The sequence below is a fragment of the Ylistrum balloti genome, unplaced genomic scaffold (genome assembly GCF_031769215.1).
Source record: "Ylistrum balloti isolate Yb309-2 unplaced genomic scaffold, AGI_CSIRO_Ybal_v1 Utg370070, whole genome shotgun sequence".
In the NCBI taxonomy this organism is placed as follows: Eukaryota; Metazoa; Mollusca; class Bivalvia; order Pectinida; family Pectinidae; genus Ylistrum; species Ylistrum balloti.
This window is the reverse complement of record NW_026782112.1, coordinates 860,814-872,535: the sequence shown is the minus strand read 5'-3', so window position 1 is coordinate 872,535 and position 11,722 is coordinate 860,814. Positions and strand designations below refer to the sequence as shown.

The window sequence follows — 11,722 nt, the reverse complement described above, 5'->3', positions numbered from 1 at the left end:
CGCCAGTTTTATGGAAATTGAGTTAGTATTATGATTAAGTTGACATGGTGGTGTTGAGTTTTCTCACCGGATTACTCAGATTATAACGAATTGAATCATCATGGCTGACATCTTTATTCCCGTCTCGCTCTCTCTACCGTGCGCATGCTCAGGGAGCATACCATACAACAAGTTGGCGGGGGGGGGGGGGGGGGGGGGGAGAGCAGTTATGAATTATTATGAACACACTACATCCCTCCTTTTTCAGAATCTAACAATTAACTTTGGTTATGAATCTTAATCAAAATGAATAAACTCCAAACTTGGAAGTTATTTTTAACCATGTCCATAAACATTGAACTTATAACTAAAACTTATTTGTAGCCATGTCCATAAAAATAAACAACCCATAGAAATTTAACTCGTGCATGAAATCGCGATAATAATGAAATCTGATTTTAACAAAGTTATCCTCAATGCCGGGTAACCGTGTTCTTAATTTACGTTTGAAGAGAAGTTCTGCGGGGCTCACACCTGTCACTGTGTGAGGAGTTGTGCGATAACTCATTAAATGATTGTCAATTTCCTCCTTCCAGGAGCGACTTGTTCTGCCTCTCCACTTCCCCATTGGCTTGAGGCCAAAGAGGGGTCACGCGTCTATGTTCTATTCCTTGTTCAGCAAGGAAATCAACGAATAAGTCTGCAATAAACTGAGGACCGTTGACTGTTGTGATACTTAACGGTAATCCGTGTGTGAGAAATATTTTTCTCAAGCTTTTGATGATCCGCTCAGTGGTAGTACTCCGCATTGTGTCAGTACTCCGCATTGTGTCGACCTCAAAGTATCTACTAAAATAATCCACGACTACAAAAAGATAGTCACCAGATGGCAAACACATGAGATCGGCTGAAACAGGTTGCCATGGACCCGTTGGTAGTTCAGTTGGTTTTGTTGGTTCTGGTGCCTGAGGTTGGCTTACAAACTGACATGCATGACATGTTTTACAAAATCGTTCTGCGTCTCTGTCTATTCCAGGCCACCATACTTTAGTCCGTAGACGGCGTTTCATACAAACAACCCCTGTGTGTCCCTCATGGGCTACCTCAATAACCATTCAACGTAAGGTCTCGGGAATGAGAATTCTTGTTCCCTTAGAACTAGCTGTCCTACAATACACAGCTCATCTCTGAGAGGTAAATAATGTTTGTTTTCCAACTTGTGCCACTGCTTACTGCGAATACACTTTCTTAACTGTATGAGGTCCGGGTCTACAGCTGATGCCTCTTCAATTTCCCTTGTAGTCAATGCCCGGGGTGTTGCATGCTGAGCCACAAATCTGATGTACTCCTCTGCATCATTGAACTGGTATTCATCAGTTATGTTGGAGTTATTTCCCTTGCCCTTGTCATCTATAAGTCTAGATAGAGTGTCAGCCACATTTTGTGGTCCAGGTATATATTTCATTTTGAACCGGTAGGGCTGGAGTCGTAAAACCCATCGGTGAATCCGAGCACTTGATTTGCCTGTGTATGTAGCAGAATAAATGCATTCCAGTGGTTTGTGGTCTGTATGTAATTTGAACTCTGTTCCATATAAGTACATATGTAGACGTTCACAAGCCCACACTACCCCTAGAGCTTCTCGCTCTGTCTGTATTTACGTTCGGTCGTGGTCAGACTCTTACTAACATAGCATATGACACGGCGTTCTCCGTTTTGTTCTTGTACTTGCATCAGTGATCAGAACTGTTTTTGTATTTCTATCAAAATAACCCAAAGTTTCTGTATTTGCCAAACGACCTTTCAGCTCTCGAAATGCTGTTTCCTGGGAATCCTCCCAGATAAATGGTTCTCCTTTCTTTGTGAGACGGCTTAGTGGTTCAGCCACTGTAGACAAATTAGGGATAAATCTCCCCACATAGTTGACTAGTCCCAGAAAACTTCTTATCTCCCCTGGGTTATTGGGTGGTCTAGCCTCAATCACAGCTCTTACCTTTTCAGTGTCAGGACCAATCCCGCGAGCTGAGAGTAGGTGTCCCATGAACATTAGTTCAGACATACGGAATTGACACTTGTCTGGATTTAATGTCAAACCTTTTTCCTGTATGGTCTTAAGTAGAGACTCTAGCCTGGCGTCATGTTCTTGCCCAGTAGGGGCATGGACGATAATATCATCAAATATGTTGCGCACACCTTCACAACCTTGTAGAGCTTGCTGGATCACACGTTGATACATTTCTGGGGCACATGATATACCAAACATCAAGCGTTTATAGCGATATAATCCCTTGTGAGTCACAAATGTTGTGATTGAACGTGATGCTTCATTAAGTTCGATTTGGTGAAAAGCTAACTTAATGTCCAGCTTACTGAATACAGTGCTTTGATTCAGGTCATACAGTACTTCCTCCACTGTAGGAATAGGGTGTCGTTCCCTTATAATTGCTTCGTTAGCCCTTCTCATATCCACACAAAGTCGAATATCTGTATCTCCCTTGGGAACTACCACCACTGGTGACACCCATAGTGTTGGCCCATTTGCTTTTTCTATAATGTCAAGTTTCTCTAACTCATCAAGTTTGTTTTCTAATTTCTCTCTCAAGTTAAATGGAATTCTTCTCATACTCTGTGCTACTGGGGTGACAGATTCATCTATTGGGATATCTAGCTCAAAAGACTTTACTTTCCCAAGTCCCTCAAAACATGACTTATATTTCTTCACAAGTTCATCAGTCCCTAACTGTTCTATTGAGTTTACCTGTAACTGCTGATGGTCGGTATTAATCTTCAGAACACCAAGATCTGTAGCTGACTTGTATCCAAGAAGTCCTTTACCTTTCTCGCGAACAACTGTGAACTCTGCATCAATTGATCTGGAACCCACAGAGACATGTGTCTGGAAACAACCTATCACATTCATAGATGTTTCACTTCCGTACACAAACAGATTTTTGACCGTTTTCCTTGACATGCATTTCACTCGTTTTTGTTTCAGTTCTTTCCACAATTCCTCATTTATTACATTGCAGCTTGCACCGGAATCAACTATCAACGAGATATCAGACACGCCACCAATGTTAACTTGAATCGTTGGTTTTTTACTTTCATCTACCAGAGTAAAAGCATAGTCAGTTTCTACTAAGTGAACATTTGACTTGCCTGTACGTTTTTGACCGTTTCGTGTCGTTTCCTTGTTCCGTTGTTGTTTCGTTTTACAACATTTAGCCAAATGACCGATTTTGTGACACTTGTGGCACTCCTTATCCTTGGCAAAACAAGAATCTGAATTCTGTAAGTGTGTTGTGCTTCCACAGCGATAGCACTTCCGGTTTCCGGTCTGTCGATCAGGTTCAGTTCTGCGCTTAGAATGGTGTACTCGATTTACCTCGCCGGTACCGCGTGGTGTAGTCGGTGTCCCCTCAATACTAACGGCTTGTTTTTCACTGCTTTCCATAGCCCTTGCGATATTTTGTAGCTGATCCAGGGTTAAATCTTTCCCTTTTTCTAGTAGTTTACGTCTGAGATTGTGAGAATTACACTTCTCGATGACCTGATCCCTTATTTGATCGGGAATATCATTAAAATCACAGAAGGTTGCTTGTTGTCGTAAGCTTGTTATTAACTGATCGATTGTCTCTGATGGTTGTTGTGAAATGTTTCTGAAAATATGTCTCTCATATGGAACGTTGACTTGAGGTGTAAAATACTTATCTAGCTGGCTCATGGCTACCGTGTACACCGTTTCGTCCGTGTGCTCACGAGGCTCAATTGCTGGGAAAGTGAAATAAATGTCCTGCATTTGCATTCCACCACAATGTAGCAATAACGCTTTCTTCTGTGCATCTCCAGTTACACCTTTCCCTTCCACAAAAAGTTCGAAAGCACGCCGCCATTTCTTCCACCTTGCGCCAACTGAAGCTGGGTCAGAATGACAGTCAAATTGGGGAATCCCACCGATATCTGTTGAAACTGGAGTCGCCATTCTCACCAATTAAATGTGTAGGTTCTTTTTACCGCCATCCTCGTCGCTAATTGTTGAGTTTTCTCACCGGATTACTCAGATTATAACAACGAATTGAATCATCATGGCTGACATCTTTATTCCCGTCTCGCTCTCTCTACCGTGCGCATGCTCAGGGAACATACCATACAACAAGTTGGCGGGGGGGGGGGGGGGTAGGTGGGGGGGGAGCAGTTATGAATTATTATGAAGACACTACAGGTGGTATTTTCTAGATTTTAACCAATCGATTGGTTGGAAATAGGTGTAGCAATGATTGTATTGTGTCATCCATACCTGCCGATATAACGTGACATCTTTCTTTTGTTTATACTTTGCCGTGACAGAACGATTGATCCACGGCGAATCTTTTGAATTTTCAATTTAATAAATACTTTATAACTACAGCATATGATTAACATCACTATTGCTATAAATATTGTGAACCTTTATCCTTGACTAGCTTGAAGACAATGTTATTTGGAATAACGCTTGATATTTGCAACTTACATTTGATAATTTACATTTTCACATTACACTTAATTGTAGTTCATACTTCATGTGACTTAGAGCCAACCTGCAGTATTTACCACTTGCAATTGAAACAAATTAACAGCATCAGGTGAAATATCCTTCAGATCAAATAACGATAATTCACATTGTAGTAACACCCGGAAAAAATACTTCCTCCAATTTGCTTCCACGATTTTCAACCTCTTGGCATCGCAGTTCTATATGATATGTACCCTTAATGAGCCCCTATGGTAACCAAATAACCGAGGTGGTCACGTTATTGGGGGTATAGTGTCTCGTTTAATGTCGGTTTGATTTTGATATCACGTTATGCTGTATTTTTTTGTTTTAGATTAGATATAAGAAACTTAAACTTTACCATTTGTTTTAAATGCATTTATTACCAGAAGGACGAAACAGCTGGACGATACAATTTAGTTCATTGTTTGGCTTCACTTTATCTCACTATAACCTTGTATCAAATGGTGCTATTCGCTTGTATATCTATTTGAACAGTCTTCTAGATTGCTCGGTGCAAAGGATATGATGATCCATTCACCGTTAAACATTTTTATAGGACTTTATTGACCTTCTATCTACTCGAGAATGTTTTTATCGTAACATTACATGTCTAAAAAAAACCCTTTTTAAAACTGTTGAGATTGATAAGATTATACATTTCCCGAAAGATGTTGGTCTAATAATAGACTAATACGTACCATTTTAATATTTTGTGTTGATATACCCATTTAAGATTGATGGTCCTAATGACCTTTTATGAGTTGACGGGCCGTTAAGATTGTAATAATAATAATAATTCTAGATTGTATATGGTATATGGTAGACGCTATATGTAAACCAAGTTTTAATGGTGGCGCGGCTCAGAATACACATATAAACGTAATATTGTTCTAAAATTATCTGATATATGCAAATTATTGAATGATAGGGCTAGTGCACCTATCCCATCCAGATTTCAACTTTTTTTCGGTCACTTTGGAAATCCCTTAGTCGCCTCCTACTCTTCAAAGTTTAGGCCCTTAGCATCACTGACGATTTTTAGGAGGACGAAGCAGCTGTATGATGTAGCATCACTGACGATTCCTAGGAGGACGAAGCAGCTGTATGATGTAGCATCACTGACGAGTCCTAGAAGGACGAAACAGCTGTATGATGTAGCATCACTGACGATTCCTAGGAGGACGAAACAGCTGTATGATGTAGCATCACTGACGATTCCTAGAAGGACGAAGCAGCTGTATGATACAGTTTACTTCGTTACTTGTCTCTACTGTATCGAACTTTAAATTTGTATTCAAATATGTTTCTACGTTCATAAGAGGTCCCATGGAATTACACAATAGAGTAGCTCTGAGTCTCTTAAGTAATGTTTTTTAAACAGATTTTGACACAAGTTGGTCATGCGACGTGAAAAGTGAATCAGGGTCATTCATTTGAGGAAATTCAGTAGCTCTATATTCCTGCTCACTCAACCTTAACTAACTCTCAACATGACTAACGGGGAATGATGAACTCAGTAGCTCTATATTCCTGCTCATTCAACCTTAACTAATTCTCAACATGACTATCGTGGAATGATGAAACTCAGTAGCTCTATATTCCTGCTCACTCAACCTTAACTAAATCTCAACATGACTAACGTGGAATGATGAAACTCAGTTGCTCTATATTCCTGCTCACTCAACCTTAACTAACTCTCAACATGACTATCGTGGAATGAAACTCTGTAGCTCTATATTCCTGCTCACTCAACCTTAACTAACTTTCAACATGACTAACGGGGAAGATGGAACTCAGTTCATCTGCATTCCTGCTCACTCAACCTTAACTAACTCTCAACATGACTAACGTGGAATGATGAAACTCAGTAGCTCTATATTCCTGCTCAATCAACCTTAACTAACTCTCAACATGACTAACGGGGAATGATGAAACTTAGTTGATCTGCATTCCTGCTCACTCAACCTTAACTAACTCTCAACATGACTAACGTGGAATGATGAAACTCAGTAGCTCTATATTCCTGCTCAATCAACCTTAACTAAATCTCATCATGACTAACATGGAATGATGAAACTTAGTTGATCTGCATTCCTGCTCACTCAACCTTAACTAACTCTCAACATGACTAACGGTGAATGATTAACTCAATAGCTATATATTCCTGCTCACTCAACCTTAACTAACTCTCAACATGACTAACGGGGAATGATGAAACTCAGTTGCTCTATATTCCTGCTCACTCAACCTTAACTAACTCTCAACATGACTAACGGGGAATGATGAAACTTAGTTGATCTGCATTCCTGCTCACTCAACCTTAACTAACTCTCAACATGACTAACGGGGAATGATGAAACTTAGTTTATCTGCATTCCTGCTCACTCAACCTTAACTAACTCTCAACATGACTAACGTGGAATGATGAACTCAGTAGCTCTATATTCCTGCTCACTCAACCTTAACTAACTCTCAACATGACTAACGGGGAATGATGAAACTCAGTAGCTCTATATTCCTGCTCACTCAACCTTAACTAACTCTCAACATGACTAACGTGGAATGATGAACTCAGTAGCTCTATATTCCTGCTCACTCAACCTTAACTAACTCTCAACATGACTAACGGGGAATGATGAACTCAGTAGCTCTATATTCCTGCTCACTCAACCTTAACTAACTCTCAACATGACTAACGTGGAATGATGAAACTCAGTAGCTCTATATTCCTGCTCATTCAACCTTAACTAACTCTCAACATGACTAACGTGGGATGATGAAACTCAGTAGCTCTATATTCCTGCTCACTCAACCTTAACTAACTCTCAACATGACTAACGGGGAATGATGAAACTCAGTTGCTCTATATTCCTGCTCACTCAACCTTAACTAACTCTCAACATGACTAACGGGGAATGATGAAACTCAGTCGCTCTATATTCCTGCTCACTCAACCTTAACTAACTCTCAACATGACTAACGGGGAATGATGAAACTTAGTTTATCTGCATTCCTGCTCACTCAACCTTAACTAACTCTCAACATGACTAACATGGAATGATGAAACTCAGTAGCTCTATATTCCTGCTCACTCAACCTTAACTAAATCTCAACATGACTAACGTGGAATGATGAAACTCAGTAGCTCTATATTCCTGCTCACTCAACCTTAACTAACTCTCATATTCCTGCTCACTCAACATGACTAACGTGGAATGATGAAACTCAGTAGCTCTATATTCCTGCTCACTCAACCTTAACTAACTCTCAACATGACTAACGTGGAATGATGAAACTCAGTAGCTCTATATTCCTGCTCACTCAACCTTAACTAACTCTCAACATGACTAACGGGGAATGATGAAACTCAGTAGCTCTATATTCCTGCTCACTCAACCTTAACTAACTCTCAACATGACTAACGGGGAATGATGAACTCAGTAGCTCTATATTCCTGCTCACTCAACCTTAACTAACTCTCAACATGACTAACGGGGAATGATGAACTCAGTAGCTCTATATTCCTGCTCACTCAACCTTAACTAAATCTCAACATGACTAACGTGGAATGATGAAACTCAGTATCTCTATATTCCTGCTCACTCAACCTTAACTAACTCTCAACATGACTAACGGGGAATGATGAACTCAGTAGCTCTATATTCCTGCTCACTCAACCTTAACTAACTCTCAACATGACTAACGGGGAATGATGAACGTGTTAATTGTAATTTGCTTCTTTTTCAAAACTCTTGCCATGTCTCATGTGTTACCTTTTTCGATCATTCTATCTTAATTTTTGCTCCGCTCATTAAATCTTCATCAATTCTTTAATAGTCACAGATATAGATTTGTAACCTGGTATAAAGTCGAACATTAATAATATTCAGGTCAGATTGTGATTCGGTTAGGGTGTTTTTCTATAGTTCCGGCCATTCATCTGTACGGATTTTAGGTAGCAGTACAGTTTGTCGGTGTGGCCTTGGGTGATATTTTGTGAGTACCTCATTATAAAGCTTTTAATTAAAATCTAAAGACTAAATTAAACCTGTTAAAGCTTGCTACAATTGGTCTTGTCTTGTTAAAAGTGCATAATTTGGGGTTTTCATTTTTTTTCAAGATAATATTCAGCTTTGTGTTGGTACGACTTTTATTTTAGATTCCAATCAAAAACAGTAAGAGTAGAGAGTTCCAGATTTCCCTTTTGCTTGTCTCTACCACATCTGATGTTTTTCCTGTATCTAGACATCGGAAGTAATTATGTTTATCTCACCTGATGTATTCCACAGTTTGTTTGTATCGTCAAGAATGGTATCGAGATTTCCGGTAATATGTAGTTCATGTACTAAGTTCAACTAACCCATATTGAATATTATCGCCTGGATGTATCAAGAACAAATATATTTTTTGATTTAGGAAGAAATTACACAGAATTTGATAATAATTTTACTTACTTTTGTAAACAAATCTTGAAGTACCTGTCACGATGACAATTTTACTTACATTTGTAGACAAATCTTGAAGTACCTGTCACGATGACAATTTTACTTACTTTTGTATACAGATCTTGAAGTAGCTGTCACGATGACAATTTTACCTACTTTTGTAAACAGATCTTGAAGTAGCTGTCACGATGACAAGTTTACTTACATTTGTAGACAGATCTTGAAGTACCAGTTACAATGTCAATTTTACTTACTTTTGTATACAGATCCTGAAGTACGTGTCACATGTATCCTTATTATTTCCATCACACAGTTTCCTGTTACCGTTGTAATGAAGTCCGTTCCATGCCGTACCATCAGGGTTTGTAAAGTTGACCAACTTCAGAGAGTAACTGACTCTACCATCAATCACCTATAAAAGTAATATAACATCTATCTTCTATATTTGGTTTCAGAAAAAATGATGTATTTATCGTTAAAGATTCCCAACAGTGTAAATACACGTGTAACAGAAAATATTTCACACGAAACACTCAAAGAGAAACATTACCAGAGAAGAACCAAGAGAGAAAATAACGATTCGACAAAAATACAATTGGTTTGTGACATTGTTATCCCATTTAGTGAGTGACGTTATATAATATACTACAAACCCTGTTACACACTATTACAGAATGTGATCACACTCAGTGATTGATGTTATATAATATACTAAAAAGCCTGTTACACACTGTGATCACACTGTGATCACACTCAGTGATTGATGTAATATCATATACTACAAACCCTGTTACACACTGTTACACACTGTGATCACACTCAGTGATTGATGTTATATAATATACTACAAACCCTGTTACACACTGTGATCACACTCAGTGATTGATGTTATATAATATACTACAAACCCTGTTACACACTGTTACACACTGTGATCACACTCAGTGATTGATGTTATATAATATACTACAAACCCTGTTACACACTGTGATCACACTCAGTGATTGATGTTATATAATATACTACAAACCCTGTTACACACTGTTACACACTGTGATCACACTCAGTGATTGATGTTATATAATATACTACAAACCCTGTTACACACTGTGATCACACTCAGTGATTGATGTTATATAATATACTACAAACCCTGTTACACACTGTTACACACTGTGATCACACTCAGTGATTGATGTTATATAATATACTACAAACCCTGTTACACACTGTGATCACACTCAGTGATTGATGTTATATAATATACTACAAACCCTGTTACACACTGTGTGATCACACTCAGTGATTGATGTTATATAATATACTACAAACCCTGTTACACACTGTTACACACTGTGATCACACTCAGTGATTGATGTTATATAATATACTACAAACCCTGTTACACACTGTGATCACACTCAGTGATTGATGTTATATAATATACTACAAACCCTGTTACACACTGTGACACACTAACCCTGTTACACACTGTGATCACACTCAGTGATTGATGTTATATAATATACTACAAACCCTGTTACACACTGTGATCACACTCAGTGATTGATGTTATATAATATACTACAAACCCTGTTACACACTGTGATCACACTCAGTGATTGATGTTATATAATATACTACAAACACACTGTTACACACTGTGATCACACTCAGTGATTGATGTTATATAATATACTACAAACCCTGTTACACACTGTTACACACTGTGATCACACTCAGTGATTGATGTTATATAATATACTACAAACCCTGTTACACACTGTGATCACACTCAGTGATTGATGTTATATAATATACTACAAACCCTGTTACACACTGTTACACACTGTGATCACACTCAGTGATTGATGTAATATCATATACTACAAACCCTGTTACACACTGTTACACACTGTGATCACACTCAGTGATTGATGTTATATAATATACTACAAACCCTGTTACACACTGTGATCACACTCAGTGATTGATGTTATATAATATACTACAAACCCTGTTACACACTGTGATCACACTCAGTGATTGATGTTATATAATATACTACAAACCCTGTTACACACTGTGATCACACTCAGTGATTGATGTTATATAATATACTACAAACCCTGTTACACACTGTTACACACTGTGATCACACTCAGTGATTGATGTTATATAATATACTACCAACCCTGTTACACACTGTGATCACACTCAGTGATTGATGTTATATAATATACTACAAACCCTGTTACACACTGTGATCACACTCAGTGATTGATGTTATATAATATACTACAAACCCTGTTACACACTGTGATCACACTCAGTGATTGATGTTATATAATATACTACAAACCCTGTTACACACTGTTACACACTGTGATCACACTCAGTGATTGATGTTATATAATATACTACAAACCCTGTTACACACTGTGATCACACTCAGTGATTGATGTTATATAATATACTAAAAAGCCTGTTACACACTGTGATCACACTGTGATCACACTCAGTGATTGATGTTATATAATATACTACAAACCCTGTTACACACTGTGATCACACTCAGTGATTGATGTTATATAATATACTACAAACCCTGTTACACACTGTGATCACACTCAGTGATTGATGTTATATAATATACTACAAACCCTGTTACACACTGTTACACACTGTGATCACACTCAGTGATTGATGTTATATAATATACTACAAACCCTGTTACACACTGTGATCACACTCAGTGATTGAT

General features: G+C 38.3%; 1 protein-coding gene across 1 annotated transcript; it reads right to left on the bottom strand.

Moving 5' to 3' along the window:
- Positions 1–557: 557 nt before the first annotated feature.
- On the bottom strand, positions 558–3,961 carry LOC132549628 (uncharacterized protein K02A2.6-like). Its single transcript, XM_060213575.1, has 3 exons — positions 1,708–3,961; positions 1,213–1,503; positions 558–844 (listed from the first exon to the last, which is right to left on the bottom strand). The coding sequence occupies exons 1-3, from the start codon at positions 3,959–3,961 to the stop codon at positions 558–560; spliced, it is 2,832 nt and encodes a 943-aa protein (XP_060069558.1).
- Positions 3,962–11,722: the final 7,761 nt, after the last annotated feature.

Coding starts and splice junctions, on each gene's coding strand:
- LOC132549628 (XM_060213575.1), bottom strand. CDS start 3,961: ATGGCGACTCCAGTTTCAACAGATATCGGTGGGATTCCCCAATTTGAC. Junction 1,504..1,707: donor AGTTCTGATCACTGATGCAA/GTACAAGAACAA, acceptor CTACATACACAG/GCAAATCAAGTGCTCGGATT. Junction 845..1,212: donor GTTAAGAAAGTGTATTCGCA/GTAAGCAGTGGC, acceptor ATCTTTTTGTAG/TCGTGGATTATTTTAGTAGA.